General features: G+C 52.3%; 8 protein-coding genes across 8 annotated transcripts; 3 read left to right on the top strand and 5 right to left on the bottom strand.

The window, feature by feature from the left end:
* Nucleotides 1-58: 58 nt before the first annotated feature.
* JN550_009886 (uncharacterized protein) lies at nucleotides 59-696 on the bottom strand (the record flags this gene model as incomplete). The annotated part of the gene is made up of 2 exons (XM_049322006.1): nucleotides 59-244; nucleotides 301-696. 2 exons carry the CDS (start codon nucleotides 694-696, stop codon nucleotides 59-61), a joined length of 582 nt encoding a protein of 193 aa, XP_049168208.1.
* Nucleotides 697-2,276: 1,580 nt separating this feature from the next.
* Nucleotides 2,277-3,737, top strand: JN550_009885 (uncharacterized protein; the record flags this gene model as incomplete). The annotated part of the gene is made up of 1 exon (XM_049322005.1): nucleotides 2,277-3,737. The coding sequence occupies one exon, from the start codon at nucleotides 2,277-2,279 to the stop codon at nucleotides 3,735-3,737; it is 1,461 nt and encodes a 486-aa protein (XP_049168207.1).
* A 905-nt stretch (nucleotides 3,738-4,642) lies between these two features.
* Nucleotides 4,643-7,307, bottom strand: JN550_009884 (uncharacterized protein; the record flags this gene model as incomplete). The annotated part of the gene is made up of 2 exons (XM_049322004.1): nucleotides 4,643-4,988; nucleotides 5,050-7,307. 2 exons carry the CDS (start codon nucleotides 7,305-7,307, stop codon nucleotides 4,643-4,645), a joined length of 2,604 nt encoding a protein of 867 aa, XP_049168206.1.
* A 2,876-nt stretch (nucleotides 7,308-10,183) lies between these two features.
* JN550_009883 (uncharacterized protein) lies at nucleotides 10,184-11,010 on the top strand (the record flags this gene model as incomplete). The annotated part of the gene is made up of 2 exons (XM_049322003.1): nucleotides 10,184-10,703; nucleotides 10,763-11,010. The coding sequence occupies 2 exons, from the start codon at nucleotides 10,184-10,186 to the stop codon at nucleotides 11,008-11,010; spliced, it is 768 nt and encodes a 255-aa protein (XP_049168205.1).
* Nucleotides 11,011-11,501: 491 nt separating this feature from the next.
* JN550_009882 (uncharacterized protein) lies at nucleotides 11,502-13,170 on the bottom strand (the record flags this gene model as incomplete). The annotated part of the gene is made up of 2 exons (XM_049322002.1): nucleotides 11,502-12,902; nucleotides 12,958-13,170. The coding sequence occupies 2 exons, from the start codon at nucleotides 13,168-13,170 to the stop codon at nucleotides 11,502-11,504; spliced, it is 1,614 nt and encodes a 537-aa protein (XP_049168204.1).
* A 1,924-nt stretch (nucleotides 13,171-15,094) lies between these two features.
* On the top strand, nucleotides 15,095-16,452 carry JN550_009881 (uncharacterized protein; the record flags this gene model as incomplete). Its single annotated transcript, XM_049322001.1, has 3 exons — nucleotides 15,095-15,325; nucleotides 15,463-16,015; nucleotides 16,076-16,452. The coding sequence occupies 3 exons, from the start codon at nucleotides 15,095-15,097 to the stop codon at nucleotides 16,450-16,452; spliced, it is 1,161 nt and encodes a 386-aa protein (XP_049168203.1).
* Nucleotides 16,453-16,958: 506 nt separating this feature from the next.
* Nucleotides 16,959-18,235, bottom strand: JN550_009880 (uncharacterized protein; the record flags this gene model as incomplete). The annotated part of the gene is made up of 4 exons (XM_049322000.1): nucleotides 16,959-17,342; nucleotides 17,433-17,715; nucleotides 17,791-18,004; nucleotides 18,073-18,235. 4 exons carry the CDS (start codon nucleotides 18,233-18,235, stop codon nucleotides 16,959-16,961), a joined length of 1,044 nt encoding a protein of 347 aa, XP_049168202.1.
* A 4,844-nt stretch (nucleotides 18,236-23,079) lies between these two features.
* Nucleotides 23,080-24,322, bottom strand: JN550_009879 (uncharacterized protein; the record flags this gene model as incomplete). Its single annotated transcript, XM_049321998.1, has 3 exons — nucleotides 23,080-23,377; nucleotides 23,430-23,581; nucleotides 23,636-24,322. The coding sequence occupies 3 exons, from the start codon at nucleotides 24,320-24,322 to the stop codon at nucleotides 23,080-23,082; spliced, it is 1,137 nt and encodes a 378-aa protein (XP_049168201.1).
* Nucleotides 24,323-25,515: the final 1,193 nt, after the last annotated feature.

Below are 25,515 nucleotides of genomic sequence, written 5' to 3'. Positions count from 1 at the left end.
TGAGATGATATATAGTGTTGATTATAATGATCTTGAGTATTGGCCAACCTTTACGAACCTATTTGATATCCTTACTCTGGATGACAGTGCCGAACGCATCCGCAATCTCACTCAAAGCAACTTTGGTTAGCTGCTCGGCAGCCACACCAGGAATATCTCTGTCACCCACGGCATCTTCGGCGATCAGCACATCATATCCCCGCTGAGAGGCCTGTCGAGCAGTTGTTGATACACACACATGTGCCTGTTGCTAAGGTTAGCAATGTCTCAGGCAAAGCAGAACGGCCCAAAAGCAATTACCATATACCCAGTGAGCACGACTTTCTTGCTCCCCACCTTCTCCAGGTGGTCCTGCAAGTCTGTGCCCGCAAATGAGCCCGGGTATTGTTTCTGGATCACCTTCTCGCCATCCTTTGGGGTGAGTTCCTCAAACTCCTGGGCCAGGCTGGTCTTGGGTGTGAAGACGGGAGCTCCATCCGGAGTAGCGTGCACGACATGGACGATGCTCCCTTTTGCATCGCGGTACTTCTTCAGCAGGTCTGCGATGGCTTTCCGTGAGGAGTCAACGTTGGACACTTTGAGCTTGCCCTCGGCATACTCGTTCTGCGCGTCAATAATAACGAGCGTGCTGTCGCTTGGCGAAGCCGTGGACGGTGTGACGCCAATAATGTCACGGAAAGATGTTGCAGAAGCCATGATGTGAACCTGAACTGATGTGGTATGCTTGCGCCTGGGAAGTCGCTCGATGGGTCTGCGGCGGAATATATTTGACCAAGAAGATTGATGAGGGGGAGGGTTTATGCTAGTGCTCTGCTATACGTAATTCCGCTCAGTTACTATGTCGGGTTTAAGACCTTCCGAATCCCAAGCACACCATTTCTGAACCCTAATACACCCCTGATAAGCACGTTTTTGGCGGGGTAGCGGGGTTCACAGGTATCAAACAGCATAGTAGGCATCAAACAGTACTCAAGCGACTGACAGCCAGAAAGAAGGCGTAGGGCAAGGTGCGAAGGGAGATATTATTAATGATGACCGCGCGCCTCTATCTCCTTATGTCGAATGATTTGCCCTAGGTGCACGTGCGAAGTAAACTTCCCGCCCATTTTCTGTGTAATCCAAGTTGCTATTGTCGCGCTGCATTGGCGTCTCTACTGACTCAGTTTCTATAGTGGATCTGAAGTTTCTACAAGATTAGAGCCTTGTAAATCTTCGAAATTCCCCTGTGCGGTTATCTATTATACTCTTCGCCTCCTAGAAACAGGTGATCAGGAAGCAGGCATAGATTTCGACGCGCTGACTGTGCCATGGATCCAATTATATCATTAATGTGTAATTGCGAGAAGTCTATTTCGGTTTTAGGATTAACATTGCGTTTGGGGCGCAGTTGTGGCAGAACGCAGAGATACGAGAGCTGCATGAGCTGAGAGCGCCCAGCCTCAACTTGGCGTCAGGAATGAGCGTCGTACAAGAACTGAAAGGAAGGTGATTTAATACAGGAAAGACCAGGGAATCACTGAAATGCAACTCGCCTCGACAATCACATGCTATTACTTATTTTTGTCGTGGGCAACTTTCTCTGTGTGCCATGGATCGACAAAGTTATAACCTCTTGGGACCTGGGCATCCAAGGAGACAGTCAAGCCCATCTCGGAACGACGGTTCAAGGCGAACGCGGAATCAAGGCTGGGACGAAAACCAACGACTTGCGAAACCACCTCCACAGGTTAGCGAACGCAAGGTACCAGAGCCGAAGAGAACAGCTCAGTCCTTGAATTGGTTTGGGTTCTGGGTATGGGAATTAGCTGCACTCGCTCTCATCTGCATCGCACTGGTTGCACTGGTCGTAACACTATACCCGCATCAAGGCAAGCCACTGCCAGAATGGCCGTTTGATATCTCCATCAATGCTCTTCTCTCCATTTATTCCCTGGTATTCAAAGGAGCCCTTCTGTTCGTCGTAGCGTCGTGCCTGGGCCAGCTGCAGTGGAAGTGGTTTTCCTCCGAGCGCCCCTTGTACGATTTGGTCCGGTATGACGAGGCGACTCGTGGTCCATGGGGATCCGTAATTAGTGCTTCTTTGGTCCCAGAAGTTCCGGCAGCCACTCACGACGTTGGCCATCGCATTGACAGTCGCTGCCGTTGCTATAGATCCTATTATCCAGCAGTTCATCTCTCTGACGGACTGCAGCGCCGTGCTGACGAGCGAGAGCTCAACCATTCCCCGGACGAGTCTTTTTAATCCAATGACGGCATCCTTGGGGAACGAGGCAGCCATGTCGAGCGAAGAGCTTGAAGTTGCACTCAACGCTCGTGTCAACTCGCAGACATCAGAAATCACCAGCGAGTGCACCACTGGCAACTGCACGTTCACGCAAGTGTATAGCACGTTGGGATACTGCGGCTACTGCAAGGATTCTTCACATGACATTGTCTTCAATCAAACCTGCTACCAGCACAACCGTACAGAGTCACGTCACGGCTATGGAGCCTACAGCTACTTTCAAGACTGTGCCACCGGCCAGTTTGAGAACATTTCTTCGACTCTGCCTTCGGGCGTTAGTTCTGTGTTCTCGAGTGAAATCCAGATCGGCGAATCAGTCGACCTGTTGAAGATGGATTTCCACGAAGAGGATTATGCAGATGTTTCGGACCCGGTTGGAAGTGTAACCGCCTTTCGGGCTGATTTGTTGGTCGGGAAGACAATCATGTCGGGCAAGGGCATCGACATCCTCACAGGTAAGAATTTTACGGACTGCAATGGCACAGCGAGCAAAAACACATGGCGTTGTCGAGGGTACGGTGCCGCGACCTGTAGGTTGCAACCTTGCGTCCGCCGGTACAATGCTACTGTGACCGCAGGCCGCCTGACAGAACAACTGCTGGATTATTCTCCAGATATACCTTGGGGCAGCGGCCATCATACCACCATGGGTTCATCTTCGTTCTGGGCCCTGCTCGACACTCGCTGCGTTTCGGCTGAGGAGGAAGCCCGAGTGGTCGAGCAAGGATATCATATGAACGGATCGACCCCTTGGATTCCCTTCAACATTACGTCGCCACTGTCGGCTTCAAATGAGGACACGGGGGAACTTTTGCAATCTTTATTGGAAAAGAAGTGCCTCTTCCTTGTTGGGGAAGGGTTTACAAGCTCGCTGGGAAGCCACATGGCTTTCAAGCTTGGCACCATCAAAGGTGTCATAGGCGGCGCGTCACTCACCGCTGGACAAGGCGCTGGTGTTCCACAGGGACCGCCGATGCTACAGAGGATTTACGACTATGGGAGGGTTGATCTGGACCACATCCAAAGTACGTACAACTTGATCGCTGAAGGGCTCACCGAGTACATCCGAATGCATGGCAACGCATCATTCTCGGAGCCGGCAACTGGGCAAGTGCATCACTTTGCGACATGTTTGAACGTCACGTGGCAGTGGATTGCTTTCCCAGCAGTATTGTCTCTTGCGACTCTAGTCCTGTTTGTGTTGACCGTCGCCACGACCACAGCTCAGAAGATGCCTGTGTGGAAGTCGTCGCCCTTAGCCTGGATTTGCCGCGGCCCAACAACGGCTGGATGGTCGAGTCGCGACGAAGGTGATGGGCCGCCACTCACGAAACACGGAATGGAAGCTTGGTCGAAAACGTTTGCTGTAAAACTGTCTGGAAGAGATGACCCTGTGATTAAGAGGGACTTGATGCCCTATGCGAGCCGACGGGAACACTGGATAGGACGCTAGTCCAACTTATCTCGAACAAAATATTCATGCAGCGGGGAAACAAATACTGCGACGGAAATCGCGAGTCTTATAAAACGGTGTTTGAGATCTTGATAGTCCGTAGAAAAGAGCCTCGTAAGGATATGAACACGTGCAGGAGCCATTAGAAGCTAGATACTGAAAGACGTACCCCCGGGGGGGACCCTTCCTGTTTCTTATGCACTCACTCTAGCTGGTCGTCTTCCTTACCTTCGCCCCTGGTACGAGACCGTGCCATAGTACATCCAATCTATGGCGATTTGAAAAGATAAGGCTGATGACGCCAAGATATCGAGATATTAGACACATGAGACCAACCATATGCTTGCCACCAAGGGCAGCAAGAGGTCAAATTGCCTTGAGTTCCTGATGATTTTGTCGACGGTATCGTAACGTTTGGACCTGGGGGCATCATATCATGCTCACTTTCCGAGCGTCCCGCATTCATTCCATAGGAGAAGAGTTTTCTTTTGAACAATATTGGGTATAATACTCCGTCGTCAGCGTCTCTTCAGCTGCGTGGTATGTACAAAACCATGCTCTACATTGCTCAGGTGACCTAAGCCCCGTGAATTTACCAGGAGACGGTGCGCCGTGTCCGTCCATGCAGACTCTATGTGAAAATAATGAGGTATGAAAAGCCAGACCAGAAATGTGGTATCAACAAGAGTGTAAGCGAGTGACCTGTCCTATTATGCGCCGGGGGTTGTTTTCCATCCAACTGAATGCCTGTTCCACCTTTGAAACAAGCTTCCCCCAATCGTCCAATTGCGCCACATGCAATGTAGGATGGGAAAGGCACAACATCGCTATGAGCCGTAGACCGAACGCCGTAAATGTGAGATGAGTAATTCGTGATCAGTAATGATCCGGTTGATGTACCGACATCACCGATTTCGGTCATCGGCAGTCTCCCGAGACCGTGTAGTTGACGGGGTTGAAGCTTCTCTGAGGCTTCTGGATAATGCTCGGAACCAATTTTCTTGCTGGTGCGTTCTGCGTGGTGTTGGCGATAGAATGCCTTGCTCGACGTCAATATCGGTATCGGCTCTACGAGCTGAGCGTGTCGAGCTGCCCGAGGAAGATGTCGAGGCCTCGCCGACAAAGTCGTCATCGCTGTCATCACGATACGGCTCATACCGTGGACTGGAAGGTGACCCTCGTGCCAAAGAGCGGACCACATCTCCCTTGCAGATGGGACAGGTACGTCGACGTGTGGTCAGCCATGGAGTACTGGTGAATGTTAGCAGGGCCACCCAGAAGATGCAAATCAAATCGAACAGGGCACACCCACATGCACTCAACGTGGAATTCATGCCCACAAGGAAGGCTCATGACCTGACTGACGCCATCGATATACTCCTCAAGACATACCACGCACTCCACTTGTCTTCCCATGTACTTCTTCCACTCGCTAGGCTTCTCGTGTGATGGGGACTTCGGAACTTGTAGGGAGGCATTAACTTGCAACAAGTCACCCGCGACACCCGTAGTAGTCCTTGAGCGGGGTCTGGGCCTAGACGGTCCATGTTGACTTTGTAGCAGCGGCGTAGTTGGCGAAGGAGGCGAGGGCGACGGAGAACGTGGGATTCTGGGGGACTGGCTAGGGGTTGACGCCACAGTATGGTACGTTCGCACAGGGAGTCTTTCTACCACAGACTTGGGGGCTCTCCACCTACGACGACGGATGCGGGCCCTGAGAATGAGGAGCGCATAGACCACAGTCAGGGTGATCAGTGGGCTAATGACCAGGACCAGAAGCGTGTCAAAGAAAGGACTTGCGCCGCTTGTAGGTGTGATTACAACCCAGAGGCCTTCCTCTTCTGGTGGCGTATCCTCATCAGGAGCCGGGATTTCCACAATGGGATTGTTGACAGACGGGGGCGCTGGGTGGGATTTGACAACTTCGAGCTCATCATGTGTCCCGAAGAGCTTGGATAAGAACCCGCGGTGTCCCTCACCTTTGGACTTGGGAGTTTCCAGCTTCGTTTCCGGCGCGGTTTTGCCTTTGTGTCCATTGGGCAAGTACTCTCCGCTGCCGGGAGTGATACTGCCGCCTTTCGGCCCGCTGGTATCCTTGGGCTTCCTATCTCCGGAAATCTCTGAGCCAAGCTTGGAGCCTGCCGCGGCATGCTTCTCAGTGCCCTGAGCAGATACGTGAGATCTGTCCTGGCTGGATGAGCTGAGAAGATCGGGATCTCTCCAATCCTCGACGCCAATCTTGAATCCATCGCCGGACGACTGATCTGCCTTGGAATGTGAACCACTCTTCTTCTCAGACTTGGCAGCGTTGTCGAGGCTGTTCTTGATAATCTTATCCTGGCTGTCCGAGAAATCTTCGACCAGCACCCAGTCACGCTGGCCACTAGTCGGTGGACGGCTGCTTTCGCCAGCTTTGGAGTCCGAACCCCAGCTGAAGATACGGGAGTACCAACTCGAGCTGGAGGCATCGAGCTCTGTAGGGCTGCCAGACTTTGAATCCACTGCCTTCTTGGCCTGGGTTTTTGGGACAGACAAAGCGGTGTTCTTAGGGGTTCCAACCGTCGTGGCTGTCTGCAGCTTGGCGTTTCTGTTCCTGCGAGCCTTATCAGACCGCTGTACTTGGTACGAAGGCTTGCCGTTCTCGTCAATAATGTCCTCGATAAAGCTGCCAGGCTGCATAAGAGACGATAGGAGGTATGCTGTAGTTCGAGACGTGAAGATGGAAGGAATCGTAACGTTTGAGGTATCGCCACGCGCAAACATCTGGATTAGAGGCCCGCCGCGTCGGTTGTCTCCCACGATTAGGGCGACGGCTCCCCGTCTCTGTGCCCACTTCACCTTTTCGAGAAAGCCACATCCGCCGCGGCTCAAGAGAACAATCTTGCCCGCTATCTCGGCTCCTTCTTGTATCGATTGGATGTCTGCGTGGCCCGAACTGGCCAACCCAGCGGCGTCATTCTTTGACTTGTGCGAAGACCCAAAGCCCTCGTGAAGGTAGTCATCCGTGCCATCGTTCACAGATTTGCTCTTGCTCTTGGATTTGGAATCGGGGTTCGATACGGGAATGCGGTCGATCATGGGGCTGTTGGACTTGTCACCCCGCTTCTGGTTCTTCGACTTGGCCCCGGAGAGACTGGGCGCAGACTTGTCGTCAATCTTCTTGGCGGAAGACTTGAACACAGCAGTAATGCTGCTGCCGTCGTAACCGGGCACATCACTGCAGCCGAGCTCTCCATCGCTCTCCTCGCCGTCCTGCAGAGTATCCTCGGTAAAGCCGCTGCCGATCCAGAGCTGGCCGTTCAGGCCTTTGGTGGGCAGCGGGGGCCCGAAAGCAGCCGGCCGCGCGGCGAATGATGTGCTGTTGTCATCGGCAATGGTAATGATGGCATTCGGCGGGAAGAGCGAGAAGGGCGCCGAGAAGGAGAAGAGCGACCTGAAGCCGGACTTCTGGGTGGACGCGGGCGCCGATATGACCGGAGGGGTTTGCCCTACAGCCGTGATGGAGCGGCAGAGCAGGAAGAGGCAGGCGGCGAAGAAGAGCACGAGAATGGCGATTCTCGGAGGACGCATGGTTGCGCCTGTGTTTGCGGTGGGAGGCCAACAGCGAGGACTTGATCCAGCTGTTGCTGGTGCTGCTGCGGCTAGAGAAACACCACGGAAACGGTGGAGGCGTGGTGGAGGTGGTGAAGTTGTGGTATGCTGATCGGAAGGATGCTGCCGTTTCGCTGCTCGCGTCTAACGTTATTCATGCAGCTGGAGATCAGCCTGTCGCATTTGGGTTTGAACCATTCGCAGTGTTGTGTTGGGGTGCACAGTCCGCCCGACAGCCAGCAATGGACAATTAGTCGACGACGTCGGAAAGGCGAAGAACGGAGCGGAGCGCAGGTGAAGATGGAGGGGAAACAGTTACAAGCACGAGGAAGGAAAGCAAAAGCGGGAGCAAAAGGTCGGGAGCACGTCACAGGAGGTCGAAAAGAAGGTACGGTGAGAAGGAATCACGGGTTGGGAGTAGGTAGGGCGTCGTCGGTAGGTTTACGTGATGAGTCGAGTCGTGTGCAAGGGAACTAGGTGATGACGATCAACTCAAATGCCATGTGCCGTCGCCGCCGCCGCGCCGCCCGTGAGCGAAAATGGGTCAGAGGCCAGGCAAATGGGGGCTGGCTTCACCGGGCCAAAGTTGGGGCTGGTCTCAGACTCAGAGTGTAAGTAGCAAGGTAGAGAGACAAGTGCTCCGAGTTGGAAAGTGTGCAAAACGCTGCCATGAGCTGAGGCGTGACCAGTTCGGCTTGGAGTGACTGATGAGGATGGGTGACTGGGGTTCAAGTCAAGTGGGAGCTGGAGAGCTTGCGAGATGGTGGAGGGTCGATGATGATGATCCGCCCAAATCGCTAAGGGGACTTATTAGTTGGAGACGGGCGGGATGAACATGGGGAGCGTCTCGCTGCTGTGCATGCACACACACACATGTGTTTGGACTTGTGTCTTGGCGGCGGGAGAACTGCGCTGGCTACGCAAACCCACAAGCCCCAGCCCCAGCCCCAGGGCAGCCGTCGACTGGCTATTGGAGATACGGAGTGCAATAGTCAAGGTCAGGCGTCAATCACACGATGCTACATATGGATCCATGGATGCGTCTGTGGTCCATGGGGCCTGCCCAGGCGGCAGCCCAGGATGGCATTCTCGACTCTCGAGGCTGGCGTCCGATCGACTGGGAACACCCCTCCATCTCCTCGGGGCTCCTTTGAGCTGTGCCAGCTGATGGGAACGCGATAAGGCTAGTTGAGGTAGAGACGACACCTCCAGGAGGCAGGGAGGGGACTCGCCCTGACAGGAGGGGACCCTCAGGCCTCAATGTTGCCAGGCCCGTGATTGGGGGTTCGGGATCGGTGGTTGGCTGGTTGGCGTTGCCCTCAGTGTTCGCCATGCATCCATGCAGGACATGCGCATGACAACATAGATTCCAGCTACGCGCTGCAGAACAACTACCTTCTTCCCCGAACAAGCATTTGCTGAGTATGGGGTTGCGTCTGGCGCCGCGGGTGGCATGACTTGGATGGCAAGAAGACATCACGGACAATAACGTTGGCATAGCCCAGTCGTGGCCAGGGACATAGTTCTCTGAAGCCGGAGTAGCACGCCCCAAGGTTGCGGTGACTCGGCGAGGATGTAAATCGGAACTCTAACCCCAGGCGCAGCGGGGTTTGAGGCTTTTGCGGCCATACGCCCACTGCTTCCAGGCAAGTTTCCAGGGCTCGGGTCACGCTCTTCTGTTGCTTGCATATGCCACTATCTTGGTGTAGGCGCTGGTTTGCAGTAGCACCTGTCACATGGCATCCGGCCAAAAGTCGAGACCTCAACATTCGTCAAAAGTTGCAAGATTAGATGCGGTACCAGTGGATCGTGCAGCCTCTCGACAGTACGGGTGGGTATTGTGCCTTGCACCCGCTCATGGCCGCATGTCGTTTCAGTTGAGCAAAACGAGTAGATCGCAATGCACTGGGGGCACGAGCAGCAAGGCCAGGCAGGGTGGCAGAGGCTTGTGCGACGAGTTTCAGGCTCAAGCACCCCCGGTGATCTACTGTTCTAGCGCCCGAACCAACGTTTTGTGGGGGATGAGTTCAGCGTCCTGAGTGGCCACATCCCGACGCGGCAGTCCAGGAGGTGCACAGTTCAAGCTGAGGTGCCCGCAAGGTCCATCTTGATTGTACGTAGTGTACCGGCATCTGCTGTAGATAGATAACTGCATGAAACGCTTGAAACATTGAGATCTATGTATTGACCCTCGATGACGACTTCTCAAAAATCTCCTCGAGCGACGAACGCTAGCCACGGACGACCCCAAGTCCCTTTGCCTTGAAGAACGCACGTCTAGTCCAACCTGATAGCTTTCAGCTCGGCGAGGCGATCTCAAGATGCGATTGCAGTGAGGCCGGGACGAGTAGATGCCCCTTTGAACACGGAGGATAAAAAGGCATGCACCTAGTCGCGTTCAGCGCGCGGGGTCTCTAAGGGCGACTACGGCTCACGGGCACGATGAGTACTTCGGAACAACGTACTGTATTTCTCCAGGGGGCCAAGTGGGATGTCTGTCGGAAGGAAAAGCGCAGAGAAAATAATATCTGGGAAGATGCCCCTATGTGTGCCGGCAGGCGACCTTGCCCGCCGACTTGCTCTTTGCCGGCGAAGAGTCATCGGCGTCGGAATTCCATGGCATTGATGAGCTCCGAATCGGCAAGCGCCGACTTTGCCAAGACGGGTTTTTGCTCCGGCGCAACGGGGGCCTGCCTCATGGACGCTAATCTACATACTTAAAGCGAGTGCTTATGGACCTTCCAGCCGGCTTTCCCTACCTCGAATCTCCAAGCTGAGTTGCTGCTGAAAAGGGGGTTCGTGCCTCAAGATTGAACCGAATGGTCAAACAAGATCCTACTTCACCAGTAGCAGTCATGGCGCTCCCCTTTGCAGCCCCCGCTTCTCTTTCGTCGTCCTTCGCTATATCCTACTGCACTCTGGTAGACCTAGACGCACTCGCAGAAGTTTATTATGAAGCCTTCAAGGCGAATCCTGGAAACACCCATTGGTGGTCACCGAGTCGAGAGTCTATGATGGCCTGGATGCGTCGCAGAATGACGCCAAAGTTTAGAGACCGTAACATACGCCACTTTAAAATCACGGACATCGAGAGCGGGGATCTGGTGGCGTGGGCGAGATGGGATATCCCTAAAGAGTCCACGCACTTCGGCGAATGGTCTGGCGGCGCAGGGGATGTCTCCAAGATCGTTGGAACGGAAGATGTGGCCACTGGGCCGATCGACCAGGCCGACGAGATCTCGGCGAGTGCCTCAGCTGTAGAACCGGCACCGGCGCCCGCGGATTGTCCCGAGGGCGCAGATCCGGCGGTATGTCGACGATTCTTCGACGCTCTATCCGGTGCTTCGGACAAGTGGTATACAGAGAACATGTTAGGTGAGGCAACGCCCTGAAGCCCTGGCCGGCAAGTATCAGCTGACAGAAGAATACGTTAGGACTATCGTTGATATGTACGGCACCAAAGTACCACAGACGGGGCGCAGCCAAGGCATTAATTGCTCCCATGCTGTGTCTTGCGGATGAAGCTGGCATCAAGGCTTATTTGGAAGCTACACCAGAAGGAAAACCTGTGTATGAGAAATTGGGTTTCCGCGAAGTAGATACACTAGACTTTGATCTTGGAGAGCCCATCGGCCTCTACCAGCTATGCGTCATGGTTAGGGAACCTATTCTAAGCAAGTAATAGATAAACATCTCTATGACCCAGCGATCCAGCCATACCGAAGCTCGGTTGAGTTGTTAATAGTAGGCATATGGCACAGACCTGACGACCGCCCTCAAATCTTCGTTGACCTTGAAAATCAAGTCCCAGAGCAGATAAGGAAACGTCAAGCTCCACTATACATCTTTCCGGCTTTCCCCAGCTTATGTAGCAGCCTGCGGTTTCCTGACGGATTATCGCAACGGTGAGGGCCCATATCTCAGTATGAAAAGTGGTCATTACCGCAACTTAACATGTATTCGAGGTAGAAGGACTTGGTGGATAGGGTACCTAGAGAGTCTGGAAATCTGGAGGCTTACCCCAGAGTTATAATGGGTTTTGCGGACTGCGAAAAGTTCCGCTTCATATGATTATGTCAAAGACGTAAATCTTGGCCACATTACAATCGGGAGTACAGGCCTCGATACGGCCGAGCTCTTATACTTAGTGCTGTTGATTAACGATGGCCAAGACTATACCATTCGCGCAAGCTGTTCCTCAATCTGGTCCCAGTGGCCCTTGTTCATGTAACCGGACAGCCAGTAATTGCCATCGTTATCCTTCCCAATGATGGGGAATCCGTTCGGAAGACATAGTCCAAACTGGCAGTTTTGTATATATGTTGGCCTGAGGGGCTTTTGCATCTTCTCTGTCGGCTCCCAGTTGGGCACTGCTGCCGAAAAGTCCGTCTCAAAGAGTCGAGCCTTGCACCAATTTGAGTAGGTGACCATGTGCATGCCGCTGTCGCCGAAAAAGGGTGGCAACTTTGCGGATGATTCTCTCCACATCGAAGCGAACGCCTCTACCTGGGCACGAGTTCCCAGCGCCTTGATGGTCTGGCGGAAAGTAGACGCCACACGGCCAAGCGGCTGACTGAGGATGTCGGCTACAGGCAGCAACACGTTGATGAATCCAACGGCGTTAGAAATGTAGGGGTTGCTCTGAGGAAGCAGGTCCTCAGCCAAGGGCGAACGCAGCGAGTAGGCGTTGTTGATGCAAACCGTCCGCCGTGAACTGGCGGGGAGATGTGAGACTGCAAGTTTTGTCCACCATGCGCAGAGGATGTCCCCATCGCTCAGGAAGTACCCATCCTCGTCGGAAGCCACAGTAGAGGCTTTCGTCTCATATGAGATTGCAGACGATGTGGGCGAAAGGCTTGTGGGTGAAAATCCGCCATCTGAAGGGCTTGAGGGTGCAGATAATGGTTCGTCGGCTGAGCTGAGAGAATGATTTGCCATCCCAGTTGTCAAGCTGATGGAGCAATTCTCGGCTCTCTCATCCGCGAGGTCGATATAAGCCTCTCTGCGTAGCTTTTGCACAAACGCCGCAGGCACACAGACCATGCGGTTCTTCTTGCTACTGAAAAGGCTGGGAATGGTGCCTAGTCCGTATCCCACAAGCTGCAGCATTGACATGCGTTGTTTCTCGAGTTTATGAGCCTCGCTTGGATGTTTTCCAAGGTCCGAAAGAGGGTCATTATCGGGCATAAGTGGAGGGACGACCTCGTCAGCGCGGCCCTGTAATACCAACGTCCATGCTTTAAGAAAGTCTTGCTTCCCTAATGCGTCCATCAAGGTATGCGGCCAGTATAGCGAGACTAGGGTTTTATCTTTGAACGACACAATGTGAAGACCAATCTGAGGGACATCTGCATTTAGATAATGGTTCAACTCAGTCGGGGCGCCATCCTTCTGGAACAGGCTGCGAAACTCGTCCGGGTCACAAACTGTTGCGGGCGTTGCACTTGGTCTCGGTAGGCGCGATGCGACAGCATGATCCGTACTAAGCATGTCAAATGTGGTATGGGAGTATGCCACGGCTGAACGTTCTGTCGTGAACTGTATGGGCACGTGATATTCTAGGCCCCCTGTTTCCTGTTCAGTTGATCAATGTACTGGCCAATTGGTTGGTGGTGGTGATGTGACATACGTTACGACGCAACCGGGCCCCGATTTTCTGCCAGCCGTCTCGCCTGGCCAGCTCTTCGAGGCTGTTCCGGAGCCGTTCTGGGTCAAGCACCTCGTCGTACACAAACATGGAATACAAAATGAAAGATCGCCATAGCGGGGTATCATCAAAGTAACGGAAGGGGATAACGGTATCCGTAGGAACCCTAGTTGGGGGAGCTGATCTCCGGAACATTTTGGGTCTGCTTTTTTCGTTGATTCTATGAATGTGTCTCGGGAAGTCGAGTCACCTGGGTGCCGGATGCTGTGTGAACTGCGAGACAGTTTTATTTGGGGGATACGCCCGCGGCGCAGCGCAATGCGATATCATATCATCCATCCATCCATCCATCATAATGCGCGCAATCTTGAACCCTGTTGACTGCCCCATCGCTAGCCCTTGGGGTTGCAGCAGGCATGGTAGCTAGAACCAATTAAATCAATGTCAAAAGTTGTGCTGCTTGGCAAGTGGTCCATTTAAGCCATTGGATGATATTATAAATTTCTGTTCAGATATGCTGCATTCAAGAGGCTGCAGCTTATGTGGCGTGATCTCAATATCCCGTTCACGACACTTGCATGGAAGACAGTTCAGCTAGAAGTCAGCCAGTCAATGAACCACTGGGGAATCAGAAGTCCTTGCCATGATCTTCTCAGTTACACGGGGGTCATGCTGACCGCGTCGGCTGAGGCCAGAGCAGGTTAGCATCGCCGGGTTATGTGGAGCACAGACATTTTAACCCGTCGCGTTCCCATTGGATAACACAAGGGTCTTCCCATGAGACCTTTACTAGGTCCGCGTGCGAGGTCGTATTGTAGCTCTCTTTTGGCCATGATATACAAATGCAGGTCAAAGGAGAATCGGCCCATCGTATTGATTTCTTGCAGCGCCCAGAGAACAAGGATGACTTTCTTTTGAATAGATCCCGCAAACATTACCCAAGGCAGAGCTTGACATCAGGTAATAGCTATTTCCTGGAGAGTCTTGCAGCATAACCAGACAGGTCAACATTTGGCCTGAAAGGGTGGGCTCTTGCCGAACGGCAGCGCAATAGGTATAGACATCATGATGGTTATTTGAATATTTGATTTTGGAGGACAGCCTTCCCGTTCTTTACTATGTTCCAATTCATATCGCTGCTACCCACTTGTCACATACATCACTACGTATCACAGTGGTATTTTCAGGGGAGCAAGGGAGATACCAGGACCCCGCGACATGGGGGAGACAGGACTCGCAAAGTACAACCCCGGGAGGACCCGCCCGGCAGGGAGACTAGATACCTTGCACTACCGTACATTCCTCCACAGTAGCAAGATTCGTCTTGTCCTTCACAGCAATGAATCGACGCACGTCGTGTTCATGGGCCATGTGTTGCGAAGCGCATCGATACCTGAGGTGGCTAGCTCAGTTGCTAAGATGGATCACCAGGATCGGGCCGCTGGCACTAATCTGGTGGAGAGTTTAGACGGTGGGCCAAGTGGACAGACCCACTCTCTGTTGTAGATTCTCAAGCCCTGCCCGCCACTGTCAAGTAGTGTCGCTGGCCAGGGGGCATGATACATTCATGTTACCACAATACCAGATCTGTCCTGCTGTCTCACTTCTGCATCCTCGGAGCTAGATATTCTTTACTATCATGAGACAGACTAGCGGTTGCGCCAGGTACGGCTGGGTGGAGACAGGACCGCGGGAGCTGTCAGCGGCCGCTAAAAACCCCTAGCGTGCTGTGTCCATCCGGGATGCAACGGTGGCCGACAAGTCACCCCAGGGCGGAAATTTCCAGCAGCCATCCGCACCAGTGTAGGGACCGTATTCGCGAGTTCTGCTGGTGGGTACGTCGATCGTGTAGCGCTTCGAGCTCTCGGCAAGTGAAGATGCATGGTAATTTATTCGTTAGTGATTCGCTAGCTGCAGCTCATGCCCGGCATTGTCTGGCGCAAAGGGAAATGGAGAGCACCATAACCTTGGCCTGCTCCTGGGAAAGAAAACCCCGTGGGTCAGACCCATCATCTGGTCGCCACGCAGAGCATGAGCACTTCCTTTAAAGAGTCTGCTTGCTGACTTCCGCATGCTCATTCACGGAGGTCTCAGTCTAATATCCAGACGGGTCTTCAGTATGTCTTCAACCGAGCCTTCCGCCATCGAGCAGGGCGAGCTTCTCCAGGCCGCCGCGTATGCTGAGCCGCCTATCACGCCGAGGAACCTCGCCCTGAGCCTTATGGTCATTGTCTTAGTCACTGCCACCATAGCCACAATAGTCGTTGGCTTACGAGTCTATGTTCGAGGATGGATGGGCAGGAAGACGCATAACTGGGGCTGGGACGATGCTTCCGCTGTTCTAGGCTACGTGAGTAACATGTCTCTTAGTATGATGTTATTACCGTCAACGACGGTGGAGTGCAAAACGTCGTGTGATATATCACTTGAACCTGCTTTGCCTCTTCTGTGCCACCCAGCTGACCTGCGACTGCTTTGTGCCCTTAGCTCGCTTTCTTCTCCAGCAGTATTTTCGCCATTAAAGCTGCCCACTACGGGCTGGGCACGCCGGACGCCGACCTTAACCCTTATCTGATGGTCCGATGCGCCGAATACTTGCTCTACTCGCAGGTACTATATGGCGTGTCGATGCCCTTCATAAAAGCATCAGTTGTGCTCACTCTAGTACGCATCACTACGAAGAGAGGGTACCGCTGGGCCTTGTATGGCATGCAACTGGTGGCTAGCATCATGGCCGTGGTAGGCGTTTTGGCTTCCCTACTTTACTGCAGACCCGTGCGAGCATACTGGAACCCTCTTCTGGGAACGTGCGGCAACTATATGACCGTGGTCAACATCGGATATGCCTGGACGGCAGTAGGGATAGTAACTGACTGGATGTGCGCTACTATCCCTTACTTCATTGTACGCAACCTGCAGATGTCCAGGCGAGCAAAGACTACGGTCATGACTATTCTGGGCCTAGGTGCTGTTGCCTCGGCAGCCACAATTGTTCGCGCGCCTTATTTGCAATACTATCTCGTCGAGACAGACCGGCTCTGTAAGCACATACTTTCTTGACGCTCTTGTGTTAGCTTCGCAGGAAACTGACACTTCACAGATTGGAACGGCCACATTTCTATCTGGTGTCAGGTCGAGAGCGGTCTTGGCCTTATCGCAACTTCCCTTCCCGCTCTTCATCAGTTATTCCGCAGATATCTTGAAACCTCTCGTTACGCGTCCGGCTCCGGGTCCGGAAGCCGGCCCGTCGGTTACGGTTCTCAGGGCGACACTCTCAACAGTCCTACAGAACAGAGTGTGCCCATGGATACCTTCGGCAGCCGCGCCAAGACTTCTGTTATTGGGGGCAAGTGGGATAGCAAGTGGGAACGGCTATCCGACGACAACTCCAGCGAAAGGCATATCATCCAAGAGCGGACGATTTCTGTTGAGACAGAAAGTACTACCTTCGACGACAAGCACGGTTCGAAGGTGTAACCTAAAACCCTACGGACGGCGATTGCTACAATCGAATTGATGCCAGTCTGCAGCAACCACTCTACCTAATTCGGTCACACTAGCCAAAAAGACAGAGACTTGATTTCCTTTTCCGACTATACTGTTACATAACTGGCGAAGCGAGCAGCTGCCCTTCATTGGATGAAATCGCGAACAGCTCTCAACAGGACTTCGATGTCCCTGATGCCCCAGAGGTGGATCAAACAGGTACAAATATGAAGATATCATAATATGGATACGGTCAGTGCGAACAAACATCAAAAGCAACGTATATTCTAGTATCTTCGAGTCTGTTCGAACGAATTACGGCCAGAAGAGCGAAGTTCCAGCAATTCAAGTTGCTGCTATATATCAGAAACGCCGGCCCATGCTACTATTGTATGTTGGCCCTTGCGGGCTTCCTTTGCAGGAATCTTTTCTAGACAAAGGAAACGTCCAAATTTCCGCCCAGTGTCATCGTTCCTAGGAACAACTTCTCCCAGCCCTTACGATAAGAGATCGTCGACCACCACGGGACCGACTTCGGCATGGGCCTTTACTTTCTTGGGAAGAAGCTGCAGAACCCGGGTCTTCTTGATTTGCTGACCGCGCTTTCCAAAGTACCTCTCGCTCTCGAAACTCCACTGGACGTTGGCCACAACCCATTGGGCGATACCGTCCACGTATGTCTGGACATCCAAGTCGACGGGGCCACCCCATCGTGGTGCCGTGAGAACGAGTTGGTTGAACTGTCGAACCAACTCAGCGTGGATCTTGGCCGCCCAGTCAATTGCACCCTGCACGTCGGTCTTGAACTCCTTCATAGCAATCGTAACGAGGTTGTGCTCGTCATCGCCGGAGGCTTGTTCTTTGTCGTATGACAATAGATCCTAAGGCATCGATGACGTAAGTTTCTGCGCCGTCTTTGAAGATTTTTGCGCGACCTTGTGGGTGGCTGGCTGGAGTGGCATAGCACTTACGTTGGCAATGATGGTGAGATCAACCGCGAGCATCTCCAGTGCCACGATGGTAGGGTGTGCCAATACCTCATCTGGCAAGTCCATATCCATCTGGAAAAAGAGCAGAGACGGCAATACCCCAATGGTCTGTCGCCGAACCTCGAGATAGCTATCAACATTGCGGATATATGACCGCGACCTGTCTTCGGCCTGTTGTGCAGTACCCTTGAGGTAATCTTCCCAGCCCACAAGAAAGCGTCGCTGAAACGACTTGGTTGAGATCTTCATGGTTTGGATCCAAAATCTGCTCAGTATCTTCAGCAAGCTTGCTCAGTCTTATGATGGGGGTGGGCGATCCGAAGGCAAGGGTATGACTTACTGTCTCGCAACCTCGCCGCCTACCCACTCTCCAGCTGGTCGGGGACTGTCCGGGTTATGGAGGGCATCCATTAGGACATGGACTTGGTTCCAAACATCGACGGGCTCGGACTTGTCGGAGTGCTCGTCAAAGATGAAGAAGAGATTCATGACATCGCACGCGCACCTCAGCTGCTCTCTCGTCAAACGCGGGTACATCAGACCCGTCAGCAGATCTTTGAAAACTTGTGTCAGCATGATGGTGCCCCCACTACTGAATCGGGGGAGGCTTCGTGGTACGCACTGAAGTTACATTTATCGAAGGCCTTCTGTGCTTGTGGTGTGAAAGCTCCGAAGCTGGCAGCCCAGTCGAGACTCTCCTGCCTGATGTCGGCTGTGTGGATGTTGAGACGACGAGGCCATAGCCAACCGGCCTCCAGGTCTGGCAGGTACACAGTCTTGGCCATTTTGAGTGGTGTTGAGTACGGGGGTTGAGAGTATGTACTTGAAGTCTCAGCAACCGTCGTACAGAACTTTGTTGCTCAGGTGTCTGTTCGCCAAAGGCCCGTACGGTTGAGGGGGTAGGAGGTCGCAACCGCCGTGGGTTCCTCAGGTTTATGTAGGAATGGGAGCCCGGAGCTCGGGTCCGTGTTATCCATCTCGCCTCACTCTTCGCTTCGTTGGTAGCGGCGAAGAAGGGCACAGGAAGCTGCGGGGGACTAATTCACTTGCCGTATAGTGCATGATTGGGTACTTGGGCGTTGGGTAGCTTCGCTGTTGACAAGCCACGTGCCCGGGTTCGGTTCGAGGTCTCACTTCTGCATGCAGGTCACAGGGCTGGCAAGGAAGCCATATGGAAGGCAGCCAGATTGTCGACCATTTGGGGTCGAATCCGCTTTCGAGGAGCAGTGGGCAGGGTATGCACACGTAAGGCTGCAGGATAACCGAGTGGCTGACCCAGGGGTTCAATCAGCATTTGGTTACTCGCGGGCACCGAGACATCCCAACTTGCACAACCGTGCTCCACAGCGATGGCATGTGTTGAAAGTACCTAGATAGTATCCTAGTCAGATAGGCAGAATTTGGATCGCCCTCGGAGCCCTACAGGCTTCAGATACGATGACTCGTGAGAATGACGAAAAGCAAACAAAGAGGAGCAGGGGTCGAACTGGGGATCGCCATGCCTTAGCACACCGCCTGCACGGTTCCTCTGAGGCTGTTGCGGCGCTGCAGCAGTTTGAGATCTGGTAAGACATCGTGATTTGCTTGGCGCCTTCCTCCGGCTGTCAAATCCCAATTGTCGGGTCCAGCAAGACATGACACGGCAACCACGGCCGGTGGGGCGCAGAGAGTCACCTGAGCAATCCTCCCGCGGCACAAGAGTGAGAACTATTCTCCTGTGCCGCCGGTTCTCACCAATCCTGATGACTCAGACCCGGACTGTGATATCTCACTGGCTGGCATTGAAACTTAGAGGACGACATATGGGTAAACACTATGTGGCCTGGGATAGCGGATTGCAGTTGACCTGATGGATATTCGAGATTGGCACAGCATGGCGGCGCGTGTGCTTGTGACGGGTGGATATACAAGCCACCCAATTGTCTCTGGCGGACACCTATTCGTCAATCACATTCCTGGGACTCTGCATGGAATGTGGGGGGCCTCTTGTGGTGGTTCCAGTTCCACGAAGCACATGCGCCAGGGCCGAAGCCACGGGTTCCACTCATACGAAGTCGGCGACTTTACTGGCCGACGACTCCATCTTGGGGCACAAGCTTCAATGTGACTCGGCGCTGACTGTGCAAGCCCAACTCGGCGCCGAGTCTCATTCTTATCATCATCCCAAGCTCAGCAAGATATTCATGAAACACCACTGTGGAAAGCGGTCTGCGGCACCTGATTGACCCCCTCAGCCCACGATCAGCATGAGCATCTGTCGGGCCTGGTATACCGTATGAGGCGTACCGACAGCAAGGGAGTAGGGCCTGCTGCCAACGCCGCTTAACTCGGTGGGCTTATAATCCAAGCTTGCTCACTCTAGTGACTCCGGCCACAGGTACCCGTGGACCGGTGTACGGAGCCGAAAAGCGAGACGTGCTGAGCGACCTGGCACTTCTATGCACGGGCCTTTCATCACTAGGCTTTGCACATATAGTTTAAACAAACTTACAGCCACTCAGCAAAGATTACTCTGCAAAAATAGTGCCAGATAAAGTCACATAATGAATCCTTTATGCACTCAGCCTTCAGTTGGTTGTCACTGTCCTCTTTGTATGGCCATCCTTCGCAAGTGGCTCTCTTCCTTCGTACGCCAAAGACTGAGACAGAAGCGCGAATGACGCAGGACCGGGGCGGTATTTTTGCGAACCATTCCTTAAAGGGTATTCACGGTATTTATAGTGCTGAGTTGTGCCGTGAAAGCCTTTCACATTTTAAGGAATTAAAAAAAGAAAGAAAAAGAAAGACGCAAAAAAAAGGGGGGAGGGGGAGGGGGGAAAGCTGAGCATCGTCAAGGATGCCTTGACCGAGTTTCTACCCACGCTGGGAAGCTAGAAGCTTTGTCGCTATTCAGCGATTGCTGTCACATTGGCGCTGGCAGTTTCACGAGCCTTGGTATACTGATCAGCAACCTGGCGTATTGCTAATTATCTAGCGACCCTGAATGTTCCCAAAGCTTAAAGGCTAGAACCGGCTGCTTGAAATTAATTTTACAAATTGCGGACGGGGTCTCCACACCTGGTGGTCCCCTCTTTTGCTTTTTCCGTATCAATTATCAAGATGGATGTGAAAGGTGACTTGCGACGCGAACTTAGGCTTAGAGTTATCCACTTATAGCCCATAGTATTAGAAATAGCGGCAGCGTTGTAAAGCCTGATCAACTGACAAGGAAACGCCATTGAGGTCATGCACAAGGCAACGAACTCCCTCAATACGGGACTTGTCATACCTGTCAGTTCATTCTAATATGACAAAGTGTCACGCTGACGCTAAACTCGATATAACCTATTCCTGGATAACGTTAGTGGCTTGGACTCAGCCTGAACGTCATGGAATGACCCATGACGGACGGTGCGAGAAGTTGGGGGCCGAGAGGGTAAGATTGTGGCGATGCAAGAAAAGAAGGCAAAAACAGCACTGGCCTTGGCCTTGGGGCGGTGATGAATATTTTGGCCTTGCCTAGCCTTGGATTCGAAACATCAAGCGTGTCTAGTGATTACGAGGATATCTATTTACATGGGCCATCATAACCCCCCATGCAGAGGTATTAGAAAACCTGACACGGAAATGTAGGTCGCAGTGTGTGGCGCGGCCACTAGTCGATCCCGCTGTGTTAGGTTTTCTAATACGTCTGCGTGCCCCTTGCGCTGGCTTTCAGTGCTGCAGGGTCAATGGAGGCAAATACATCTCGGGATGGTACGGGTTGACCGAGACATCTACTGTCATATCTGGAATCGGCCTCTAATCAAAGCTAGTAAAATGCACGAGTGGTCAAGCCCGATTAATATGATGGCTTCACAGGATCTCAACGAGCTCCGGGCGCCAATTCTCAAACGTCAACTCGCCATTCATTGCAAGAGGCTTTGCGGACTCGAACAGCTGCTCATACTCCTCGACCCTAATGGAAATAGGAAACGGACAAGAGATTGACAGTGACTGGATTGACGATCAGTACATTGCGGTGAGTGAGCTCTAAGAACATTGGCTGCGGGAATAAACACCGCACATCAGGGCACATTGCAACGGCAGATCTTGTCTTATGTGCGGCTGCGAGTGACAGGTGGTTTCCCAATGCTCAGGATCTAAATCTGATACCGCTTGTACGGCTCGATGATGTCTTGCATCACTCTCAAAAGCTTTTGTGGCACAGATGACTTCCAGCCCAAATATAGTTATTGATGCAATGGACATTGTGGTTTTCTTAGCTGATCAGAATTTTCAATCTCAAAGAGGATTTCACCAGAGCTTGGCCACTGATGAGGCAGTGACATCTTTATTGGAGTTACACCTTGACCATTCGGGAGTGGTAGAATATTTGAACGAGTCATTTACTACCTATACAGAGTATCTCATAGCCAAACGGAGCTTACGACAGGTTATCCCAGGCTAAAGTCCGAGATGGTGACTGCCTTACAAGGTGGTAGCCACCGGCAATGCTTCACAAACATGTTGTCAAATCAAACAGGGCAATTCGCCTTTATAAAAAAAGAAAAGATTTCCGAGACTCAGTGGACGGAAATTTTCCCTTTTTTACGATTATATGGAGACCTGGCTGTGCAATGGCCCAACCATCAACCATCTTTTGCTCTCAAAATAGATACAGGAATTCATCTCAGTAATCAACACCCTGTGTCACTCACCTATATAAACACACCGCATCTCTATTCATGGAGTCACTCAAATCAAGGAATTCAATGACTTTGATGAATATCTTTGACGAATGTAGCACGATTCCAGAAGATGCTCTCATGCGTAGTACATATCTGCACCAAACCAGACGGCTCTCTCACCTTGAGCAATGCCATCAGTGCGACACTCATTCTTCTGGAACAACCTGACATTGGGATAAATTTCTTTTCTAATGACAGTGAGAGTAAATGGAAAGGTTTCAATCATATAACCAACGTCTGCATAATACTAGTCGCAGAGATCAGCGATACGAACATTCAACCATGCATGGAAGGTGACACACGTCCGACTAGAGAGGACATTGACTGCGCTTTGTTCAGTCTTGAGGCCTCCATTACGTTTTCTCACCGATGTCGAGCATTTTTCGCCTTCAAAGTGCTCATGTACATTGCACATGATTGGGAAACTCGGAAAGATGAACTAAAAATGAGAAAGCTGAATTATCAGGATGAAATTCAAGCGAGCCTGGAAAGAAGCTTACCTTTCAGATATTTTGGTATGTGTTTCGTAAACAGTCTCGTAGCGCCTACTAAAGCCATCACGGCCTGAAGTCATGGATGCTAGGGTTAAGCATGCTTTCATGATCTGCTCTTCGGCGTTATTTCAATCTCCACTATACTATGTCACACACAAGACCAAAAATTCAACAACTGCGCGGAACAATTCCCAACGAGATAGTTTCCAGTGGCGCAGCGTTTGATCGTACATCGAATAAGACCTGATTTGTTATTCAAAGATGATCATTATTTCATTAAACTAAACATGGCTCCGGGTATATATAAAGATTGTAATCGTGGGTAAACCAATGCCACCTACGATGGAGTCATTCCCGTGTTCCAAGGGACGCCCTTAACTCCAATGTGTAGATCCATTTCTTACACCAATTTGTCCGCGTACATACTTAAGAATCGTACACGTAACATAGGTAGCCACCCTGAGTATCCATCACGTCATTAACAGTTGCATCAGGACGAAGCCCCTGGGAGCTCAGGACGTAATTCGTGGTAAGCTGAGTGCAGGGGTTTGCTGTATCTGAGCAGCCGTTGACTTGGTAGAGTCGGTTGGGGATATCGGCATTCTGCCAGAGGACCCAGCTATGATCAACAAAACCGTGATGCATGAAGAACACAGGGTCACTGGGAGATGCAGGCACCTGTGACATGACCGCGCCAACGCCATTATGTCCGTAGCCATGGGGGCTGTTGAAATTATCAGCATTGCGGGTTGGTTGAATTCATGCAGATCACTTACCCAAACTCGGAACAGGACTCCATATCAGAATAGGCATTGTTTGAGTTGCAGCTATTCACGAAGTCTGTGTTACAGTTGCTGGTGGCACTCTCGTCTATTGCTCTCGATAGGCAACGGTCTCCTCCAACATGCAAGGTGATTCCACCAAATGCCTAATGGATCTGTCAGCAACTCTCACAGCAGTGGTCTCAAGACAGAGCACTTACGCCGTCTGCGATGCAGGTACCCTGGCCATCAGAAGTCTTCAAAGGACCGGAGCCGAACCACTGTGCATTGAAAACAGGCGAAGATGCGAAATTGCCTGCATCAAGTGCTTCATTCCACCATGTCATTGGGCCGGCATACGAACACTCTTCGCGCAGCAGGGACTCAAAGACATGAACATAATAGCGGTGCCAAGGAAGGAACTGCGCCACGCTGTGGATGGATCCAGTCATCTGCGAATGGACCGCGACGAGATCCTCGTATCGGTTCTGGGATCCCGCGCCGGAGAATGCGCCCGAGGCGGGAAGATCGACGAGGCACCTCACAGCTTGTACGAAGGCAGTCTTGTCGGCGTCGGATAGAGATCGCCATTCGATGCGGGTGGCCGGCGCTGTGCAGGTACCCGCCTGTGTAGTCACCGTCCCATCTTCAGCATCCGTTTCCGCGGTTTGCACATTGCCGTCCTTTCCAGCGCCCGTTGAACTCGAGCTGGATGTGTTCGTCAAGGTATTCTTGGCGTTGTTGATCTCCGCGTTGGCCTTTGCCTCCTCAAGCGTGATGGTCTGGAATCCGGGGCCGAATATGGATAGATCAACGAGCTGTTGTCTCCTTAGTAGTGACCGAGGCAGTGTCAAGCTTGACACAGCAGCAGCACTACAAAGGATCTGATTGGCGATTGAGGGTCTCATATTTGCCGTTCCTACACAATTAGGAAAATATGATAACTTGGGCACTATGAGAAACACAGCGTTTAGCGATGGGAGACCCAAGATATTTCACTGCGTGACATTCCGAGGAACACGAGGGGAGCCCACTCACGCGGACACAGCTACTTAACGAGAATGAGGGCGATCGTCATCATCGTTGGCAGACTGTGAAAGGATTCTGGTCGATCACTTACATGTTCGCCAGAGTGCGTGGCCCTAGTTCCAACCCGCCGGCGTGATTTGCGACCCCGGCAGAGCTAGGACCTAGATTTCGTCGACTAAACCCATGCGTTTCGCCGCATAACCGGCCGACAAGCTTTCTTTGTGGCTCGATGCGAACCAATACGGACAAGACCTGGTTTACTGCTGTAACATGGCCGAGGGCGGTAACCTGCTGGCCTGCAGGTAACTGCGGAGCTGACAGCGCTTCACCGTAATATGTCGCAACGTTCCAATCGCTGGCGGCGAGCAGGCAGAGCTGTCACGGGATCAATTGGTGACGCTGAAGTCATCATGCAGTCTTAGGCTGGCCCTTTAAGACTTGGGCCTACAAGGATGCAGGGAATACGAGATCGTTTTCGTGGGTGGCTCGCACTGCATCGAGCACTAGGCGCTGTAGATCACCCCAACCCACATGCTTCTCCAGGTTTAGCAGCCTCAGCTTCTCCGACCTCCTCCAAAAGCACCTGCAATGCGGCGTCATTCTTATCGGTGCCGCGATAAGTCATCTCCAATTCCAGACGATATGCTGTCTCGTGTCAGCAGCTAGTTCCGCTTGAGCTGTCATCGCGCTGTAACCTTGACCCATGGGTTCCAAGACCTTGGGTTTTTTCAACCTCCCGGTTTTCGCGGCCTGCTGTCGTCCGCCATCGAGATCCTGGTGCTTGTGTCATGGCCGCCCCTCCACGTAAATTGAGTAAAAACTTAACGTGGGCTTGACAGTCTCCAATTCTGTTAATTTGGGACTTAAATGGAGTCAACCGCATGGCGGGGCACTTGACCACGATGATGCCTGGAGTGTTCTTGAGTCAGGAGCTCTGTGAACCCGATTTTATCCAAAAAAGACTTTTCAAAGAGGAAACCCACAACGGGATAGCGCTCTCGGTAATACAGTATCATCCATGCCTTTTGAAGATGGCTATCTGTCATATTCACCCAAGCTTGTCGAGGCCCAT

The sequence above is a fragment of the Neoarthrinium moseri genome (assembly GCF_022829205.1).
Source record: "Neoarthrinium moseri strain CBS 164.80 chromosome Unknown scaffold47_Wmoseri_CBS_16480, whole genome shotgun sequence".
NCBI classification, from domain to species: domain Eukaryota; kingdom Fungi; phylum Ascomycota; class Sordariomycetes; order Amphisphaeriales; family Apiosporaceae; genus Neoarthrinium; species Neoarthrinium moseri.
Note: the sequence above shows the minus strand (reverse complement) of the source record. Positions and strands in the feature narration are given on the sequence as shown.